At 37.1% G+C, this 23,099-nt stretch overlaps 1 protein-coding gene across 1 annotated transcript; it reads right to left on the bottom strand.

Annotated features, from left to right (window-relative positions):
* Window positions 1-2,374: 2,374 nt before the first annotated feature.
* Window positions 2,375-21,536, bottom strand: Ldhb (lactate dehydrogenase B). The gene is made up of 8 exons (XM_027934195.2): window positions 21,429-21,536; window positions 18,623-18,757; window positions 11,357-11,474; window positions 9,315-9,488; window positions 6,466-6,639; window positions 4,925-5,042; window positions 4,174-4,297; window positions 2,375-2,725 (listed from the first exon to the last, which is right to left on the bottom strand). Exons 2-8 carry the CDS (start codon window positions 18,749-18,751, stop codon window positions 2,558-2,560), a joined length of 1,005 nt encoding a protein of 334 aa, XP_027789996.1. The 5' UTR covers window positions 18,752-18,757; window positions 21,429-21,536; the 3' UTR covers window positions 2,375-2,557.
* Window positions 21,537-23,099: the final 1,563 nt, after the last annotated feature.

Below are 23,099 nucleotides of genomic sequence, written 5' to 3'. Positions count from 1 at the left end.
AAAACCAGGTAAGGCATTCTTGCTTCCCACTGGGCTCAGTTTGTTAATGCAGACTAATATTTCTATGTGGGAGCTTGAATAATAAGAATCAGATTGAGCCAACACCAGAATAAAAGTCTTTTCCTCCAAAAGATCTTCATTCTACCTGAAAATTTTCACCAAGACAGAATCCAGATATAACAGAAAGAATTTAGTAGGTAGCTGCTGAGGAACAGTAATACAGTAATAGAAAAGTGTCTTAATAGAAAGACCTGGTGTGGTGGCGTAGCCTGTAATCCTAGTGACTTGCGAGACTGAGGCAAGAGGATTGCAAACTCAAAGTCAGTCTCAGCAAAAAGTCTCTTACAAAAAAAAAAAATTTAAAAGCCCAGATTACAGATTAGTGGTAGAATGTGCCTTGGTTCAGTCCCCAGTACCATTTAAGAAGAAAGGAAGGAAGGAAGAAAGGAGATGCAAATTGGGTGTCAGGATTTGAGAATTTTGGTTCCAGTTCAGCCAAGATAGAAGACATTTGTTGGTTTTGTTGTTTTATCACCTCAAAAATTTTTTTTTCCTTATGTCTGAAGAGGATACCTTAAAATTCTTCTGGGACCCATCCCTTCCACCACTCAGTTCACTTTGCCTTAAGAAAAAACAAGTTACTTATCAATGAGATCACTACATCTTCCAAGACACAGGAGCTCAGAGACATGCCTTTTATTCCATGACAGCCAATAAGATGCAGTGAGATATTTTCTGGAATTCCAAAGCAGGCAATAGAAATTAGTTCTAAACCAGTGAGGATATGACCCCGGAGCTGCTATAAACAATTTACCATCAGTGAAACCCAAGAGTTAAATAAATATACACACAAAGAAGAGTTAGGTCAGGAAAAACTCCCTAATTCTGATGACATTTCTTTGTCCTTCAAAATAATCTTGCTTAATGTCAGTACTATTCCTTGATTTTTCAGGTAGGTGCACCAGTAAATCCCACCCTGTTTTGTTTGTTTGTATTAAACCATTGATTCACCAAAGTACTCGGGGGTATAAGGTTGGGCAAAGATCACTTTAAATTCTAACATCATGATCTGAATCAATATGTAGTTTTCACATTTTGGATAACTTACAAAATACCTGAATCCATGTATTAACTAGTCGGGTGTTACTGGACCTCCACTTTATTCCTAAGGAATGTGAACAGTTCCATTTTCCATATTTTCCCAAGAAAATAATGTGCTCCAACTAAATATGTGGGTACAGACTTTTCTTGATTTTATGGCACTTTCTTTTGCTATTTGTCATTATGCCTATCTCGTTGAAGTTACCTGCTTTCAGCTACTTTGCCTTAGGATTGGTTATTACCAATAAAATCTTGGCATGTGTCATCTATAATTAGGTCTGGTTAGCTGAGGGAGATATCCAATAGTGACAGGAGTTTATTTCCTCTTCATGTAAAGGCAGTTTGGAAGCAGGCTGTAGCTGGTAGAGCAGCTCCTTGAATACGAAGGACCCAGCTCTTGGCTCTGCATCCAAAATGTTTTGCTTTCTACTCACAGTCTATGACAAATATGATCTCCCTATTCTTTGGACATTAAAATGTTTATTCTTCCATAGAAAATGTGCTGATTTTTTCTCCATGTCCTTTACCTTTAATATCTAAAAAATGGTTGGAATAGTAAAAACTACTTAAATATTAGCTACCATTATGACCAAACTTTGTGCTAGAAATTTTATGTAATTTTCTTTAATTAATGCAATCACATCGAAAGGGAATACTATCATCACGGTTTCATAGGTAAAGAATTTGAGGATTAAGAGTGCTTAAGAAGAGAGAAGAGCAGCTGAACTGCCCAAAATCACAGTTACTGAATGACAGTGCCAGCACTCAAACCTAAGTTTACATGAAGCCAAAGCCCATGCTTAAAAAAAAAAACACTTTCTAAACTAAACACTAGAGATTACATGTAAATTACAAGTTCTGTTAAAAAAAAAATCTGCTTTATGTTCCCTCTAAATCTCCATATTATTCTGTCTTCCAGTAGCTTGGATCTGGATGATTTAACCCAAACTTCCATTTTCTTTCACTATCAAAGAAAACTAATTCTCACATACAGTTAACTCCAAGTTTACAAAGCTCTATTTTAGAGGCTTTTCCTTTCAGAGAAGAGTTCATACCTGTTGAAATCCATTAAAACTTTGGTTGTAACCTTAAAACAGTAACCATACTCTCAGGACAACCACCATGAAATTATGGAATATATTGTGAAACAGAACTTTTGTGCTGTCTGGAGGGAGGAGAACAGAAGATGCAATGTAACTGGTACTGGGATTTAGGGGCATGGGAAAAATAATTTGAAAGACTCACTAAAATCATTCAGAAATCATTCCAGAAATGGAAGCACACTAGAACAGTTAATTTTATTTGTTCAAGAGCTCTTATTGCAAGCACTAAAACGAGCCTGGGCTTTGATCCTGTAGCCCATATCGCATATTAAAGAAGCAGCAAACTGACCCACATACATGGATGCACACTAAAGGTTCAGGTTTTCCAATTTCTATAGCCTGGAGCTCGGTAGTCACAGGTCTTTTAGGTCCTTCTGGATGTCCCACAGGGTATCTGCACTTTTCTTGAGCTGAGCAACCTCATCATCCTTCAGCTTCTGGTTGATGACACTGGTTAATCCCCGAGCATTGAGGACACATGGAAGGCTCAGGAAGACTTCATTTTCAATGCCATACATCCCCTGCAAGAAAAAAATGCATTTGATTAAAAATGATCAAAGGAACTGTGTTTGAACAGAGAATTGTAGAAAACTGGATAAGCAAAAACTCATTCTAGACTCATGTTTTGAAGTAGGGTTTCTACATGAAGAATGCAAACGTGAACTATGATAAAACTAGATAGCTATAAGAAAATAATAAGTCCTTGACTGAGCTTTACTGAATGTGTTTTATTGAACATTGCTCTCTATTTAGATGCACTTGAATAAAATTTGATAAATGAATCTTCAAATTAGATTGTTTCCAATTTCAGTTCTTTTTTTTAAAGAGAGAGAAAGAGAAAAATTTTTAATATTTATTTTTTAGTTTTTGGTGGACACAACATCTTTATTTTATTTTTATGTGGTGCTGAGGATCGAACCCAGCGCCCCATGCATCCAGGCGAGTGCCCTACCGTTGAGCCACATCCCCAGCCCAACTTCAGTTCTTAATGGATTACTTTCACAAAACCCCAGTTTTCTTAAAGATTTTTAGTTAAGGAAGGAATTAAATAGGTGGTAATATTTAATAAGTAGAAGGAACAATGAATGAGGATGGCCAACCTGATGTCCTAAGGAGTAGCTGGAGGCCACTAAAAGCTGAGATTCTTGTCGCACCCAAGAGTTGCTGACAAAAAAATTACCATTTCCAAAAGCACTTTACTAGTCATATTAGGTAATTTATTCAAAGGGTCAATTTAACTCTAAAACTAGTCAGATTACTTAATTATATTAAGGTTACTTCAATACAATCTTTTAAACTTTTAATTTCAAAATTTTTTGTACATATATAAAAGTACAGTACATATCCCAAGACGCTGCCATTACTCAATTTTTGCCATACTTGCTTTTTAAAGTTACTATTTTAAAACAAACATCTGATACCATGTTTTATCCCTAAAGACTTCTGTGTCTCCCTTCTGCGTGTTTGTTTTTGCTTACTGCACTCCCCACTGATTTTTTTCACCCTTGACATTGACTTGTGGAAAACGAGTCAGCTGTCTTACACAATGCTTCAATATAATCTGAACTATTTTGTGGTTTTGCTCCACAGCTTTTGAATGATGGTAAATTTATTAAGGTATCGAGTACACATGACAGGTGGGTCTACAAGTTCATCACACCAACTTAAAATGAAACTGTTATACACATGCAAATAATCATATATTGTAAGGGTATGCTGAATAAGATTCATTCGTAATGTTTAATTTGCCACATCATAGAAGAAAAAATTATAAAAAATTGTCAGATGTCATAACTTCCTCAAGTTTTGTGCTCTTGTTCTAGACTTCTATTGGAATAAGGAAAAAGTTTATACAAAACTTTGAAATACAGAAAAAATTGTGAACTGTAATTTTACCTTATCCTTTAAAAAATAAATTTGTTTTAGAATATAATGCTCACATTTACATATTTTTCACTGTATGACTTACCTTTACCATGGTTGATACTGGGTGAATTCTGGATAGATTTTTAAACATGGATTCAATGAGGTCAGCCACACTTAACCCAATAGCCCAGTTGGTATATCCTTTTAGCTTGATGACTTCATAGGCACTAAGGAAAATAAATCATAAAGATCACTAAAACCAGAGCCCTGGGTTTGACTTCTGTTTTATTTTCTTACTAACTGTAATCTTGGATAAATTATTTTATGTTTCTTGCCTGTTCCCTCTTTTTTAAAATGGACGTAATGTTATCTATTTAAATAGTGTTAAATTAATTCATATACAAGCAAAATGCACAAACTGCAAATAGTGTATGATAGGCCACAGAAAAAGGATGGGGGTAATCTTTAGTTGAATGTAAAAGATCAGCACAGGACAGTTTAAATACTTTCAGCAATCTGCCTTTGGTACTTTTCAAAGGCAATTATGAGATGACATGTATCTAGGTTTACCTTCCTAAGTAAACTAAACTTATTTGTTGACAGGAGGCAACATGAAGGCCCTCCTCCCTTGTTAATTCCATGTTGGGCTAGGGTTACCTCTGTAATAGATCTCTCTCTAGAGAGAAAATATTTGCTTTCCCTAGGGGGACTGAAATAGCAAGCTTGACCAGTCTAAGGTGATAACTACATACTGACTACATTTAATCAGTTTAAGCAGCCATGAAAACTATTTGCAATTTTACCTAGGTAAACAGGAAAAGAAATCATCTTAAACCAAGCTCCCTTCCACTTGCCTTTCAACCACCATCTTATGCACTTCCTTCCAGTTTTCACTATCGTTGTCTGTTCCCATTTCTGGATTTAGTTCCTGGAGAGAAACACCAGCCACGTTCACTCCACTCCACACAGCCACTATTTAAAAAAAAAAAAAAAAAGACAGGCATTCTAAATATTTCTATCTTTAAAAATCTCTTAATCCAGATTCTGCCTCTAATGCAAGTCACTGAATACTGGCTGATACCGCTCCAATGACAAATGCCGTTAGAACAGCCCCCCCCCCCCAAGACATTTGATCTGATACTTGCCTTCAAATAGCAACATTTCTGAACTTTTAATTTTCAATAAGTTTGGTGCAAAATAATCACCATGTCATAGTTACAAAGAATATGGAAATTCTTTGCCTCTCTCTAGGTTTGTCAAATCACAATGTATTCTAGTTTGGGACCATCCTGAATTTTTGATTTGAGTAGTTTTCAAACTTGCCTACTGCTTACTTTTTTCTAATAGAACCCATTTCTTCTAAATAAAAAATTAACTAATTAATTAATCAATTCATCTAGGGTAAGACCCCCAAACAGAATAATTACACCCAAATACAATGAAATATGTAAGGGTCTGCTTAATTTAGGGGAGAAGAATGTCAGGAAGTGTTACAAAGACTGGCATGTGAACTGGACCTGTAAACTTAAGTCATGTGCTCCTCGGGAACCTCTGGAGGAGAACACCCAGACTCAGGAAGTACGAGTGGAGGCAGGGTGAAGTCTTGGGTAGCTAACAGCTATGAAGGCAAAGCTGCTCACAGTCAAGTAAGACCCCATTAATTCACGAAGTTTGCCTCATCAAGCCAGTTTGGCGTTTTCAGGGTCTTTGGTGAAATCTGCATAATGGTGTCCATGTGAGATCAGTTTAATCCTCTTTCATTTCATGTAGACAATACAGATCAATATCAAAATGGAAATAATAATAATAATAATCATATTTGGGGAAAAATCAAGGAGTATTGAGAGAACAGAGCAGTGGACAACAGTCATGGGCTTCCTGTTATGATGCTCCAGGGTACGACAATATCACTTTTGTGGTGTTTATCCAAAAGTACAAAAATTAAACCTAGCCATGAGGAAACTATAAGACAAACCTAAATGATGGACATTCTACAAAATAACTCATCTGATTTTTCAAAAATGTCAAGATTATAAAAAAAATATAAAGGTTGAGAAAGTATTCCAGATTAAAGAGAGTAAGGAGATAGAGCTAGATGTAATATGTAATGTTAGGATGGCTCCTGAACTGAGAAAAAGGGCTTAGGTAATATTAGGGACAGACAGAGACATCCGCAATGAACTGCGGATTAGGTAATATGGCATCAATGACACATTTCTTGATTTTGGTAAGAGTACTTTGGTCAGAAAAAAGAAAACCCTTGTTTTTAGTAAGTACACACTAAGGGACTTTTGGAGAAAGAGCCAGAGGACTATGATTTATAAACAAATCAGAGTAAATAATGGCAAGACTAAGACCATAAGAATACAGTAAACATTTTCTATTTTTTTTTTACCACTTGAGTCGCCATGTTCTCCCAGAATCCATCCGTGGCAGCTGCTGGGATGAATGCCAAGTTTCTCAGCCATAAGATAGCGAAATCTAGCAGAATCCAGATTACACCCACTTCCAATCACACGGTGCTTGGGTAATCCACTTAGTTTCCAGGTAACATATGTAAGAATGTCCACTGAGTATTTTAGAAAAAATACAGGTAAGTAAATAAAAACTGACTTCAACTGCTATCCCTGGCTTCCTCCTCCCCAATTTCCTCATTTCTCTAAGAAGATGTGGCCAGAAAGATCTAATACTTTTCACTTTTCATAATTAGAGATATGGGTGAGAGAGAAACAAGAACAAACCTTGAAGCATTATTAGAGAGAGACTGTAAAATATGAAATACACAATGAATTATGACTTTCTATTTATATCGTTACCTGACATAAGAATACTTAGGAACCTTGCAGATGGTTTAAGTTGAAAGAAAAGGGTTGAATCAGATCCTCACATAGATTTTCACCAATTCTAACATTCTATGATGATAACAATTGCCATCACAAACCAAAAACCATTTATTACTAAATTATCCAGGCATGTTATCATATATTATTCAGTAAACTTTTAAAAAATTTTTGTTTTGAGAAAGGATCTCACTAAGTTGCCATGAACTTGAATTGAAGTCCCTAGAACTTGGGATCCTGCTGCCTCAGCCTCTTGTTGACAGTAGGTGATATTAAATTTTTCTACTATTTAATGAAAGGACATCCATGACATAACCTTTGTTTCAGTGTGGCACAGCCTTACAACTCCACAGAGGTAAAACTTCTGTTGGCTCAGATAGGATCACAGGACTTAGATAGAGAAGCTGGAAAGAGCAGAAAAATATGCACACAAGAAGCTCCAAGTCAACTCTGCATCCTCCACCTCGACACTCTGTACATGCTGGCTAAGCTATTTTAAGCTAGAAAGATATATAATCAGTTAGTGACACCTGCCTGAGGCACAGGGTACAGCAACTTAATAGGGCTAGTTGTCATTCCTGTTTTATATCTGCCTATCACATACATATTTATAAACAAGACAGAACCATTTAGTAAGGCCCAATCTAGTTTTAAAGTGGGAAGAATAATACTGAAGTCATCTCTGTCCTTGCTAGCTTCCTACTTACAATGTTCAATAAACTGTAAAGATTCTCCTGGTTCTTAGTCATAGTCTTCCTTTAGGTGAAATACCAAAGATAATCGGTTTCACCATCTTATCAATGTGTCTGCTGTGCTCACCAACACGGCAAATTAAAGACATTATAGAGTAAATATGAACCATTTAAGCTGTCAAAGGACAAAATTACAACTTAGTTTAAGGATCTTAATTGACTTTATTTTTGACTCGAGAATTAGGCAGCACTTCATCCCATAAATTATAGTGTCTGCTTGGCTGAGCAGAAAAGTTTGGTTTTATAAGCAGAGAAAGGCTGAAAAAAGAAGTAATAAAACAACAAGAAGTGGATGGGTCATTTCAGTTACATTCCTTACAAAGTGAGGACAGAACAGTGAAAAATAACCAGTTAATTTCAGACTATTTTAGATGACTTCTTCTGTGTAAAGATTAAAACAGAGCCAAGCATGGTGGTGCTCACCTGTAATCCCAGTGGCTTGGGAAGCTGAGGCAGAAGGATTGCAAGTTCAAAAAACAGCCTCAGCAATTTAGCAAGGCCCTAAGCAACTTAGGGAGACCCTGTCTCTAAATAAAACATTAAAAAGCACAATTCATCTCTAAATAAAATATTTTAAAAAAAGGCTGGGGATGTGACTCAGTGTAAGCACCCTTAAGGTAAATATTCAGTACCAAAAAAAAGGATTAACAACACAGTTGAAACTGCCTGCTTGGGAAAATCGGCTGTTATCTCTCCAGTCCAGATTTATCTGATCTGATGAATGGCTTAGTTTCACTGTGGTGATGTGGACCTCCTGAGTGACTCCATTTTGACTTTTAGCCTGATGTGTTAGAGCCTTGTGCAGGAGCCTGATCCCTAACAATGGCCTCCTTTATTCTAGAAGGCAAAAAAAGTAGCATTGTTTCCAGTCAGAATGTGATCCCTGCATGCAATCTATCTGCATACTTTGAGGATAGACTTAGCAAGGAAAGCAGTTTTTAAGTTATAACATTTGATTTCAGCAAATATTTATCCATCAATATAGCCAATTTCTATTTTTAAAATGGAACTGATTAGTAACTTAAAAATTCTTTTTCAAATTTCAATCTGATTCAATCCTAAAAGTTTTTGTTGTTGTTGTTTTCTTGGTACCTGGGATTGACCCCAGGGATCCTTAACCATTGAGTCACATTCCCAATCCTTTTTATTTTTTGAGACAGGTTCTTGCTAACGTGCTGAGGCTGGCCTTAAACTTGTAATCCTCTTACCTCAGCCTCCAGATACATTGGGATTACAGGCATGTGCCATTTTACCTGGCAATCCTAAAATTTTTTAGAGATTAGGACACCAGATTGGGTTTTCTAGAAGAGAGAAGGTCAAAAAGTTAATTTTTCTTTCTTTCTTTCTTTTTTCTTTTTCTTTTTTTAAACAAATTGAAGCCCTGTTCAAATGTTTTAGCCCTTTTTTATTCTTCCTACCAGGATAATCTTTTAAAAAATTTTGAAAGCCTTTAGACTTTACAATAAACCCGGATGAAAGAATAAGAGGGCAGTGTCATTTATTTTGCAATCATCATCCTTTTGTAGGTAAAAACCAAAGACATGTGAGCCACCTCTGCTAGCAAACACAGGGACTGACTTTAAGTCCAAAACAACAACACAAAAATCCAAACATTAAATAAAACAAAACTGAGACTTAAAATATTATAATACCTGGGTTGGAAACCACAATTATGATGCAATCGGGACTGTACTTGACAATCTGAGGAATAATGAATTTGAAGACATTGACATTTCTCTGCACCAGATTGAGACGACTCTCCCCCTCCTGCTGACGGACTCCTGCAGTTACTACCACGATCTTAGAATTGGCAGTCACAGAGTAATCTTGAAAAAAGGAAGAAAAGGCATTCCTTAAATACAACTTTTCATCAAACATATATGATATGCTCTAGCACTCTAACTAGACATAAGCTTCTAGAACTCAATGACAATTAAGTTTTCAGTATTGAAAGTTTGGGCTGGCGATGCAGCTAAGTGGCAGAGTGATTCCTTAGCATCCACAAGGCCCTGGGTTCAATCCCTAGTACCACAAAACAAAACAGACTTTCAAGTCCAATGTCCCTGCAGCCATTTTCCTCCTTGAGCTACACTGAAGCAATCCAACTGTAAAACTGACTCAAAAAATCAATCAAGGAAATAAAGATGACCCTAAATTATGTTTCTACCTAAGAAATTTATTGAATTTTCAGGAATAAACCAAAGCATACAAAGTGAGTCTAAAGTACAATAGGCAGACTTCCAACAACAAAAATCTATTTTTGTACTCTTAGTAAAGGGAGAAAAATTAAGTAAAATAAAGAAAATCAATTTTAAGTTGTTTTTAGGCATATAATGCTAATAAAATCTCAGGAGAAGACACTGTTTTTGGCTATAAACTGAAATTTTAAAGGAGCATATTCACTTTTCAGCAGTATGAACTTCTCTGAAAAATATTTCATTTTTTTGGTCAAAGTATGTCCGTTTCAAAACCTTTGGACTTGAAAATTTAATGTGATCCTTGCATGCAATAGCCATGGAGGGGGTCACAGAACTAAACTGCTATAATGTGACTTTTAACAGTTATTAACACTCTTCTCCCATAAAGTGGAGGTAATAATAGTATTGATCCCTCATAGGACTCTTGTGAAGTAAGATGAGATAATTACATGCAAAAAAAAAAAAAAAAGCTCTACATGTTCCCCTCAACATTACTAATTCAACTAACAATACCTATTATTTGGTTTCTTCGAGGCATTCAAATTGCTAGAATTGGAGGAAAAAAAAGAAACTGCCAACACTGGATTCACCAGGATGGGAAGACCAATTTCCCGTCAGGGAATGAGGGAGAAGAAGCAGCTGAGACACATGGAAATGCAGGTCATTTCAAATTGTGAAGATGTATGTAGGCCCTGCTAGAGGCCTTAGGATACGGACAGGAGCCTATGCAAAGGCAGGAGATCTTTTAAAGAAATAAGTATATTCAAACTTTCATTTGAGGAAAAGATCATCTAATTGGGGTATAAAGTTAACAAGTGCAGTTGCATGGAACGTAGAGTCCACGATCATTTTGTACATGTTCTTCCAATGTGGAAAGGTCAATGTGTTCTATGCCTTTTTAGCAAAGTGGATGGAAAATGAGTTTCTAGAAACTGGTGAAACAAAACTGGACTGTAGGAGAAATATAGTACACAACAACCCAAACAATGCTATTTATCATAATTGGTTATTTTCTCTTAGTGATATATATAGCCATGATCATTGTTGGCTAATAAATTCATTTCTAGTAACTGTCTATTGACAAGGGAATGTAAAATTAATGCCTTAAGGATGAAAATTAGAACATAATACAGGAATAAGTTTTTTTAAAGGAGAAAAAAATTATAATTAGATGAAAATTTCATAGTTTTTGAAGAAAATACTAAAATAGGTCATCAACATTTCATTGTTGACAGTCACTGAAGTATCTGTTCCAAAAGTTTGAGTTTTGCTAATTAATAAATTTAGGACAGGGGTATACCTCAGTGTTACAGCACTTGTCTAGCATGTACAAGGACACTGGGTTTGATTCCTAGCACTGCAAAATAACAATAATTATAAATTCAAAATAAAAGTTAAGTTTATGATGCTGTACGGTGCATTCCAAGTGCATTTTTTTTTTCTCACTAAAAACATCAATTTAATATCAGATCACATTGGGCATGAAATTAAACTACCTTTATCTGCCACAATTTTAGGTGTTTGAAGAAATAAGCTTCCATGCTGCAGATCCATCATTTCTCCTTTGAGCTTATCTTCCAAAACATCCACCAGGGCAAGTTCATCAGCCAGAGACTAAAAACAAACAAAAAAAGCAGGCATTAGTACCTAAAGCCATGCTAGGATGCCTCCACACATGGTCTGTCTCAGAGAGACCATTTAAATGCTAAGCACCATGTAGCTAAAATCCTCAACAATTCTACCTTGAGGTTAGGCATTCAACCATGATTCCATAATACAATTATGCTTTAAAAACATGTGGACTTAAAAACTGATTAATTCAGACACTTCAATGGGAACACCAAGAAAATCCTTATGTGTGAAGATGCATCTCAACCAACCTTTGAAATTCCCATCTCTTATGGATGACCATAATTTACAAACTATTTAAAAAGTGGCTGGGGCTGGGGTTGTGGCTCAGCAGTAGAGCGCTGCCTAGCATGTGCGGGGTGCTGGGTTTGATCCTCAGCACCACATAAGAATAAAATAAAGGTATTGTGTTCACCTACAACTAAAACAAAATATTTAGAAGTGGTTATCCCTCCCATTAAAATACCACTAAAGTTCTTGCCTCTACTGTTTTTAGGACTGTTAGTAAAATAATGAATAATAGGATATGTCAATATTAGAGTTCATTTAAAAATGTAAATACTCCCTCCAGGAAGAGTAGTGTGATCATCCACGTAGGCAAAGGGTATTGATGAAGGAAAAGGTAGGCCACTGGGGTCTAGGATGCAGTGTGAAGGATCAGATACAGTAGGCCAGGTGGAAGTGGAGGAGTCAGGAGGGCACAGGCCAGCAGAGGAAAAGCAGCAGAGAAGTGAGAAGGCAATGAGAAACTTGACCTACTTTAGCTGGAAACAGGCCCTGGTTGCTGTAGGACTACAAATGGGCAGGGTCCCAAGATGCCAGAATGAAAAGGGCCGGCTAACCTCAAAAGTGTTTCAGTGGACTTGATGGGGAGGAGCCTCTCTGAGAGGGAAGGCTCCCTGTAACTGGATGGATGTGAGTTTAATGTTAAACAACTTAATTGCAGTACTTGAAAACTTTTAATATGGCCAATTTGTGAACTGCGGGATACTTAGAAAAATATTTTCTCATTTCCAGGTAGTCAGTCCTGTCTCTGAGGGTTCCACATTCATGAATTCAAATAAACTTGGATCAAAAATATTTTTTTATTTTTGGTACTGGATTGAACCCAGGGTACTTTACCACTGAGCCCTTTTATAATTTTTTAACTCCAGCACCTTTTTCATTTTTTGATACAGGGTCTCACTAAGTGGCTTAGAGTCTTGCTAAATTGCTGAGACTGGACTTGAACTTGTGATCCTCCTGCCTCACCCTCCAAAGTCACTGGGATTCAGGCTTGCACCACAGTGCCAAACAGCCAACAACACTTTCTGGGTTTTTTTTTGTTTTTTTTTTTTTAAGACTACATCTATAGTGAACATGTACAGATTTTTTTTCCTGTCATTATTCCTTAAAAAATATAACAGCAACTTACATAGCATTTACATTGCATTAGGTATTATAAGGAATCTAGAGATGATTTCAAATGTACAGTATAAAGGAAATGTGTAGGTTATGTACAAACGCTATGCCATTGTATCAGATCCTTAGATTTTGGTGTCACAGGGGTCCTGGGATGACTATATATCAAATACTGGTATTGATTTTTTTTTGCATTTTAAAAACCGTTTTATTCCTTTGCAGCCTCTGATAAGATCACACAAAATCCCCATTTGTGTTTTCTAAGTCCTAACAAATACAGTAAACTTAATAATAGCTATAACATTCAGTCAAGGTACTGAACACTAGGAATATCAATCTTATTTTAGAAACGTCAAGTGTATGTGGCTCAAGTCAACAGAGCAACTATTTAGTGCTTAAGTACAAAAGGATGTCACAGGATCTGAGATCCTGTCTCTCTTTTTGAGTGGGTGCAGAGAATTGGCTGAGAAGTGCATTTTTAGCTGACAAGGAAGGAAGAGATCCAGCGCTAAAAAAAAAAAAAAGAACTGCAGTGCCAAATTTAGCTAAATCTGTATGACTGAATGTCCTCCAAAGGTGGAGGCACACAAATAGAACAAGTGTGACCAAGTACTGATGCTGTTGTTTGACTTAAATAAATCCATTTCTATTCACATGTTCTATATCCTATGAATTTATCATACACATTTTTCACTTAAGCTGTTAAGTTATATTTAAAACAGTTTGAAACAGCAAGGTTTACATTAACTGCAAAAGCAATAATCTTATTATGGAGTAAGACCAGCTAGAAGATAAGAATACCATTGCTGACATCTTGTTAAATCTACCACAAAAGTGTCTTTGAATCTCAAGTCCTATGTGGATTGGGCAGGGTCTTGTGTTCTGCCTTTTGGTTCTTTTAGCTAATAAATTACTAGCACCAATGCCTTAATATTTGATGGTTTCATTTTTATGGTCAAGTGGTTAATGTGCATGAAATTATTTTTCCAAATACCTAACTAAACGGACATGCACTATTTATTCAATAACTTATTTTCTTCCCCTCTGAAATGTCACTTTCACCATATTATTGAATATAATTTGGGTCCTTCTCAGGCTTTTAGTTTGTTTCATTCATCTATCTATCCTTGTACAAATACCAAAATTTAAGTATATACTACTTTCAAGCAAAACCTGGTACTGAAAAAACTACTTTGTTGTTGGGCACAGTGGTGTATACCTGCAATCCCACCTACTCAGGAGGCTGAGGCAGGAAGAATGTGAGCTCAAGGTCAGCCTGGGAAACAGCAAAACACTGTCTCAAAATAAAAATTTTAAAAGGCATGGGGATATAGCTCAGTGGTAAAGTCCTTGCTTAGCATGCATGCAGCCCTGAGTTCAATCCCTAGAAGTATAAAATAAAAAATAAAATAAAAATTGTTTTACAACATGTCTACAATGTTGCTTCTCCTAAGAGTTGTGTTATGTTATGTTTATATCCCAAGAAAGGATATATATGCAGTTATAGTTGACTGAAGCAAGGACATCCAAATCAAAAGACAGTGGGATTCCGGCTGGGGGATAGTGGTGATCTTGCCTGAAAGCTTTGCACAACCCTGACAACATGATGAGCTGACATTCAGATCCTCCTCCTGGCAGCTAAAATGCAGAGTCTGAGATTGGCAAGGCATATTTGGTAAAAGAAGCTGAAAAGGCAAAATTGGGCCAAAATTTGACAAAATTTAAGTGCAATTAATCAGTAATATCCAGAGTATTCATTAGTGTAATGCATATTTCCTATGGAATATGCCAGACATTATTCTACTAATCAAGAATAGAGTCACGAATAGGGATGGGTGCAGTTCAGTGTAGAGCACTTGCCTAGCATACATAACGGCCCTGGATGTGATCCCCATTACTCAAAAATAATAAATAAGTGAATAAATAAAAAAGAACAGAATCAAGAACAAATCCAGTAATTTTTGCTTTCTCAGGATATATAGGAAGGGAATAGGAATTTCTAATGGTAGAAGTGCTATTAAGACCAAAAGGACAAGATCATTGTACTGTCATGTGTAACTAATTAAGACAAATTATATACAAATTATATATAGCAAAAAAATAAAATAAATAACACACTTGTTAAAAAAAAAAAAGACCAAAAGGAGAAGTGATATCAGTGCAGGCCTGCCTGCAAAGGTCATGCCCTTGAATGAGATCCCCGAGTTTATCATTCATGTGCATGCAACTCTGAGGTCTAGGGAAGAACATCCAAGAGAAAACCACATAAAAGGGTTCAAGTCAGAAATGAACTCGGCGTTTGGGAGTAAGAGATGAAGTCAGAGATGGTACGGTGATCATGCACTAGAAGGAGTGGCTATGCTGTGCTGCTGGTACCCCTGGAGCTGTGCACACCTTTTCCTTGCTCTGAGGCAGGCAGAGGCGATCCATATGGCCCTACAGAATTTCAGCAGGCGAGCCACTACTTTGGTTGCTATGTAGGCAATGGCTGGGGGGTAAGCAGATAAAAGGAGAAGCAGAAGATAAAGGAGTCCTCTTAATGGTAGGGCACTGTGCAAGGAAGCCTCAGTTGTCTTGCTAGTCTAGAGAAGGCTTGTGCCTTCACAACCTCTTGCTCTGATACTACAACTTCAACCACCTTCTGGAGGCACAGTAAAATGTGTATTCTGTAGCCATGCGTTCAAAAAGGCCAGGCTTGGCACTTCCAGTCTGGGTGCTCTTAGCCCTTGTGAGGTTTTTCTCCCCAACAGTAAGAGATGTTAATACCTGCTGACAGGTTTCACAAAGAAATTAATAAAATGATAAGCAAACACCTGACGGACTGTTTTCTTTCTCTATTAACCTAGTGAGGTTTCTAATCTTTCCCAGATATTTCAACAATTTTGAACTACTTTAGTCTTATCCATTAAAAAATATCTTAACATTAGCTAGCAAATGGTTTTCAACAAGGTAACTCTTTCTTACATTGTTTATGTTTTCAAAACTATCCTTAGATGGTCTCCACATAATTTCTAAGGCAGTTTGTGAAAAATTAAGGGAAAAGGAGTATAACATTGAAAAACAGAAATCATAGCATTTAAATTTGAAAACTTCAGCTATGCTAGCAGCAGGGATTGTTCTCAAGCACTGGTCTGGCCAAATTATTATGTAGTCTCGATATATTTACTGGAGATGTTTTAAAATTTGACTAAAATAATCATAGCCACATTTCTTATGAATAGATTTCCCTGAAAAGTACAAGTTTTGAGATGAGCAGTAGGAAAGAAAACTCCTTTACTAGTATTTTATTAATACATTTATGTTTTTAACTGCCTAAATACTGGCATAGGAAAAAAAAAAAAAGAAACTGGAGTCACTATTGGTAAGAGGTGAGAGTGCTGGCTTCAAAATAGACATGGACTCCAACATACCAAGTATTGACTCGAGGTTTTTTAACTTTCCAAGTGTGGGAAACCAATACACGCCCCCTAGGAAGCACACTTTTATTTTTGCCTATTGATCTTTTCCTGGCCTCGCTGCAGTTCCCAGTCAACCTCACAATCACAATATTCTCCAGTATACCATGTTGCTGAGCTATGATATTCAGTAGGTTAATAAGTGTATTAAATGCATTTTTTCTTTTATTTTCAACATATAGGTTTATCAAGCTAGCTGTGACAGGCTGTGTAATTTATTCAGCTTCAGCCACCTTATCTGAAAACAAGAATATGAATAGTCCCTATCTTGAAGTTGTTTAAAATTTTTTTTTTAATTTAAAATACTTTGAATACAGAAATGTAAGCTGCCAAAGAACAGTGACTACTGAATTTGTGTTACTGTACTCAAATTACCGGTATCTACTCAATCAAACTATCTAGAAATATATGCCAAAGAATAAAACTTTCACTAGTACACTTCATTTTTTTTCCCCCCTTTTGTGGTGTACTTCATATTTCAAATGATTTTTCTGGTATCTGTTCTCAGCAAAGATTCAAAATTTATTCCTTTAGAATTTAAACTTGTAGGAACTGGGTGTAGAGCCCAATGGTCAACGCTTGCCTAGCATGTGCAAGGCCCTAGGTTCAATCTCTAGCATAAAAAAACTTTGCAAACAGAATTTGGCTTGGCTAGGAGTTTCTCACACATGATACAAAGTGGTCCATGTGCTCTACTAAGGGTAAAAAGAGCTTGCTTGTTTTCCTTTCTCTCTTCCTACTTTTAAGGCAGCCATCTATACAAACAATGAACCAATTCAGTGAGGTAAATAAGAAAAAGGCTCATTTCCTCAAAAGCTCTGAGGAACTAAAGAAAACAAACTGGTTTGGATTACAAGGGGTATGTATGAGGCCAGCCAAAAGTCTATGGAGTTGTACAAAGAACAAAGGCTTGAGAAGTAGAAGGTGAAAATGGTACTGCAGTTGTGTTGCATTGCAAATTGCACTGATTGTGTAAGAGTATGTCCTACCTGAGGAAATCTACTGAGAGACTTAGAAGTAAGAACATAATGTCTGCAACTTATTCTCAAATATATGCCTGACAGAATAATACAATGTTGAGAATTAGTAATTTTGGGTAAACGGCGTACGAAAGTTTTAATTTTCTTACTATTCTTGCAGATTTTCTGTAGGTTTGAAATTATTTCAAAATAAAACTACTAGTTGAAAGTTTAAGAGGAATTATAGATATTCTCACAATCTCAAAAAGCCATCTCAAAAAAAAAAAAAAAACAAAAACAAAAACAGATTACTTAACTATAAAAGATAAAGAGACAATTGCAATAAAAAATGTTACACCCATCCTGTTAACGAGGGGAATGAATTCAGCATTCCTGGAAATGAGATGAGTTGAATATCAAGTGTCTCCTGATGTGATGTGCCAAGAAGAACATGATATCACATGGTTCTAATCTCATTCCTCAAAATATAACCTGAACCTAATCACAAAGAAATATTAGACAAACATAACTTGAGGAACATGCTACAAAACTGAACTGAACCCTATAAAAATGTCAGTGATACAAGAAATAAAGTTGGGTTGGGGAGCCAGGTATGGTGGCACAGGTATGGTGGTGCTGTAATATCAGCAGCTCAGGAAGCTGAGGCAGGAGGATTGCAAGTTCAAAGCCAGCCTCAGTAATTTAGTGAGGTCCTAAGCAACTCAGGGAGACCCTATATCTAAATAAAATAGATTAAAAAAAAAAAAAAAAGGTTGGGGTGTGGCTCAGTGATTAAGTGCCCCTTACAAAAAAAAAAAAAAAAAAAAAAGAAAGCTGGTTTGGGGCTGAGGGTGTAGCTCAATGGTGGAACACTTGCCTAGTATGCATGAGGCCCTGGGTTCAATCTCCAGCAATGCTAAAAAGGAGGAGCTGAGTAATTGTTCCAGATTAAAGAAGCATAGAGACATCACAAGTATATGAAGTAGTTGATCTTGGATTGATGTGAAAATAGCTATAAAGGACATGATTTTGACAACATGGAGAATTTTAAATATGTATGCTCTATGTTACATAATAGTATTGTAAGAATGTTAAATTCCCTGAGTGTAGTAACTCTGTTAAGGTTACACAGGAGAATACAATTCTCTTAGCAGATGCATGTTCAAGTACTTAAATGAAGTGCCATGATGACCATAACTTACTTCAAATTTTTCAGGAAAAAGAAAAATCTTTTAAAGGACAAAATAATATCCTATGATGCATAAAGAGACTGTTTACAAGCTGAAATTGTATCATGTATGGTGTTCTTAAAATATACCTTTCCCAGAATGCTGATAGCACACGCCATACCAACTTGACCAACACCCACAACAGTGATCTTATTGTTTGGGACTGTGGTCTCTTCTTCTGCAACTGGTGCAATGAGTTTTTCCTTGAGGGTTGCCATTTCAAACTGCAAGAAAAGAATCAAAACATTATACATATGTCCACATAAGAAATCTGAATGGAAGTTGCCCTTAAGATGTTACTGTTGCGATTTTGAATTAAAGTACAACTTATAATGAGCCTAATTAACAGTGGTAGAGCACTTGCCTAGCATTCACAAAGCCCTGGATGCAATCACATATACCACACAAAAATAAATAATAAAAAATTTTAAATCCCAATAATATTCTAGAACACAGAATATATTTTAAGGAACCAAGTGACTTATATACTGGAAAATTTAATCAAGGTCAAAACCTCCAAGAAATCCCTTAGAATTGAGATTTTTCTCTTTAGCCTACCACTCCATATATTTAATTAGTCTTATTCCCATTTTTGTTGTAATCATTCATTTACTGGCTAAAAGACAGGAACATTTATATTTAAATAAGCTAATTTGTTTCTTTTGCCCCTATCTATATGTAACTATGTAAACTATTTAACCCATATTTAAGATTGGTCAAAAACAATGGCCAGTCATGAATATATTCTATTAATAACTATTATAAGGGCAGGTTCTTATAGTGAAATTGTATCATATATGGTGTTCTTAAATTTCATATAGAATGTGTCACAATGTACTGAACACACAGTAAGTGCTTAATAAGTACATGATGACAACAAAATGGTGATGAATAATATTAATGAAAACTCTGCAAACCATTTGAAATAAAGCAATAAAATTAAAAAAAAAATCAACCTGTTGGAAAGCATTTTATACAGCACCACCCAATTTATCTATGCCATCAGATAAATTTTCTGGGTAGTTGAAATAAATGAGAAAATTTACTGAAACTTAAAAATTCTGTGGCAATTTAGTACACAAAATATACTCTCCTGCCTTTTAAATAGGTTGCAGGCCATAAATAAGCCTTTTCTTCATAATTTATGTATTATAAATGGTTACCCAACATGTCTAATATTTAAGTTTGTTTTCCATTTTTGTGATAGACTGTTGCATCTGAGGCTACTGTACCTGTTTCGAACTGAGTCAACTCATCCTAGTCTTATTTTTCCTTCTACTCTCCAATGGACTTTAAGTAACAAAATCAGATTTAGTAATTGTACATGTTGTAGAGTCAATAAGACTCTCAGGTGGAATAAAGCACCTGAATTCGGAGATAATCATGTAATAACTATTTTGGTTCCATGTTCTATTTTTTTTCTTTCTGAAAACTATTTTCCCTAATCGGTAACAACTAAATTGAGAGATTTTTGCCTTTTCAGATCCCACTTACAGTTTTCTAGTGAATGCTAAAAGATACAATGTCCTGCAAAGGCCTCTACAAATGGATGACCTTAAAATGAAATTCAAACCTGTCCTGCACTTGGGCAGAATCAGAAGAATGCTACATCTCTTCTTGCAGAACTCAGTTAAAACTGCAATTTCCTCCCATTAAGCTTATTTTTGTTTGTTGGTTTAAGATACTTTAGGTATACAGGGGTTCCAGTTAGCCATGGAAAAACAAAAATCCAGAATTGGTTGCCATATAAAAATAGAGTGGTATTCTGATAGGCAATATTTATTTATTTTTACTTGTTTTTAGAATGTCTTTTTTTTTTTTTTTTTTTTTTTTTTTTTTTGAAGTCCTCTGCCAAATCAGAGTGGTGGCTGTTGGGAAAAAGAATGACAAACTATGTAAAAGCAACCAGGGACTCATGGTCCTTTACATCCCTCACCCTTGGGGATATAAATAAACTACTAGAAATGAGCCAGTGCCTTAAGTTCAGGAACAAAGATCCTCTTTACAGAATCTCTCTCACCCTAACCCTTTAAAACCGGGTACAGCCATCTAATTCCTCCACGAAGTGCGTGCCGGCTCTCCCCTTCCCCCACAGCCCAGGCCCCACCTGCAGTCTGCATGGTTCCCAGCCCACAAGCCACCTCTCCAGGCGCGGCGCAGCGGAGAAGGGCAGGTCACGAGGAGGGCGGGCAGCAAACCCAGATCTCCTTGGATAAAGTCTCTGGGGAGAAGTCTAGGCCCTCCTTACTCTCAGCACCCAATGCTGGCAAAGTAAACAAAGCTCCTGAGCATCAAGAGGCCAGGAAAATACCCGCGTAGGGTTCCTGCGGCCAGGGGAGAAAAAAAAAAAAAAAAATGTAGTGCGGGGCCAAATTTGCAGATCACTGGATACATTTACCCTCATCCCAGCAAACGCAGGAGCAGTTTTCCACTACCCTGGGATCCAGGTTCAAAATCGTCCAGCCTTCTTAACCCATCTGGTTCCTTCCCGCACCCCTAGCTCCTCCAGCACGTGTCCCGGATCCCGCCAGTAGGCACAGGGGATGGCACCCGCCCTGAGCTGATCTAGGGCGCGGTAGGGCCTGGGTTTTGGCAAAAAATGCAACAAGTCTCTCCCCAGGTAGAACGCAGGCCTAAGACGAGCCTGCAGCGATGAGGACAAAGCCTGGGGCTCCGTCGCAGCCTCTCCTCCCCAGCTTCGGTTCCCGGGGCTCGCACAAGGTCCGGGTCCCAAACCGAGAGTCAGGGCCCAAGTGGGGATGCTCGGGAGCACAAGCCCAAGAGAGCAGATGTGCTTCTCGGTCCCTCCTCCCGTTTTGCCACTCAATTACTCCTTTGCACATCCCATCCAGTTTGTCTGTGAGCCAGGATTCGGGGTCCTGGACAGAAACCTACCAGACGATAGGAAGCTCTTGAGACCGCAGGAAGAGTCTTGCGAAGACAATGTCAGCCGCGCGCGTCTCCTCGGGCGCCGGATCTGCAGCCAAGGAGGAGGCGGGACCCACACCCTCCGCAGCCTCTTAGGTTTCTCTATTGTGATTGGAAACCCGAGCACCGCCTACCCCTCCCCTCGGCTCGCTCAATCCCCTTCAAGGACAAGGGCTCGAGTATGCGCACGCCCTCCCCCGCTCCCCAATTGAGGAGGTCACCTTCTCGCGGATGAGGCAGCCTCCGCTCTCAGCTAATGTCACAGCGTACAGGCTCTTTCTTCAATGCGGTCGCCGAGTAATTTCTAAAACCTGCCTGCCTGTCGCTGACTCTTCTGGACTTTCACCATCTTGTGTGGATAGACTTAATACAAATAGATACACATTTCTAGGTTGGATTGAGGTTCAACTTTAGAGGACCAATCCTAGATGTATTTCTTTCCAATGGGTAGCACTGCTTCTGAACCTTTTTAAAAATACAACTGAATTTTAATCATCAGCATTTAAAGTTCATTTGATGAAACTGTGACTTTTTCCCCCCCACCTTAATTCAACTAATAAGCATTGTTTGCCTGCTAGTTGCTTAACAAACTGAGTGAGGCCTGGTTCCTGCACTCTGCAGTTCCTTCACAAATCTTCAAGGTCAACAAGGGCCAACCTTGCAGTGAAGGGAGATAAGGTGGCCACTAAGCAAGTCGCAGTTTCTGTTAGCTCCTGAATAATTCTAAAGCTGAATAAAGCTGGATGTTATCATCTCTGTCTTCAACACCCAGCCCGGTCCTGGGTACATTAATTCAGTATTAACAAATGAGTGATTAAGCAATTGGAAGTATTCTAAAGACTTAAAAAGTTTCTATTGTTTCTTCTAATTAAGTTGCTTACAAATATAGCGATCTCACAAACTCACTATATGTGAAAAGGAGTTTTGTTTCTTCTGTTTTTTTGTTTTATTTTGTTGGTAAATGTATGGTTTTTGTAAATGACCATAAATTCTATAAATAACTGCTTTAGTTTCTTCTAAGTGCCAAGCATTGAAGGCACAAATATAACTATAACCTATGCTCATTCAGATGCTTCCAGTCCAAGTAGGCAAACTATTTCACTTGCAATACAATGTGTTACATGGTAATAGAAATTTGGTTAAAGCACAATCAATTTCAGAAAAAGGAATCACTAAGGAAGGGGTGTCTTGAGAGAATTGATAAGACTTAACTCTCCCAGCATCTCTCTGATTTCAACATCCAGGTAGTAAGGACTTTGTATGAGTCTGAAGTTGTGGGCTAGTTACAGGGATGTCTGTGTACTTTTCTCCTTATGATGCAGTATAAGTCCTAATAAAGCCTCCTTTTGAATGTTAAGGGGGGAAAAAAAGATATATCCCAGTCATAAATGAAAAAGATAATGATAAGGGAGAGAAAAAAGACTTAAGGGATAATCTCAAAAGCATTACAATCACATTGAATACAAGTTTGAACCACATTAGCAAGACACCACAAGAAACCTAAAATCTACCTTCACCTTTTTCTCATCTACTTTCCCAATAGTATCCAGATTCCCTAGACTTTATTTCTAATTATTTCCACAATTATTCCCCTTCTTCTCATCCCTTTTACAAAGGGATGTGAGTCTTTGAGGGTGG

The sequence above is a fragment of the Marmota flaviventris genome, chromosome 3 (genome assembly GCF_047511675.1).
Source record: "Marmota flaviventris isolate mMarFla1 chromosome 3, mMarFla1.hap1, whole genome shotgun sequence".
NCBI lineage: Eukaryota > Metazoa > Chordata > Mammalia > Rodentia > Sciuridae > Marmota > Marmota flaviventris.
This window is presented reverse-complemented; position numbering and strand designations above follow the sequence as displayed.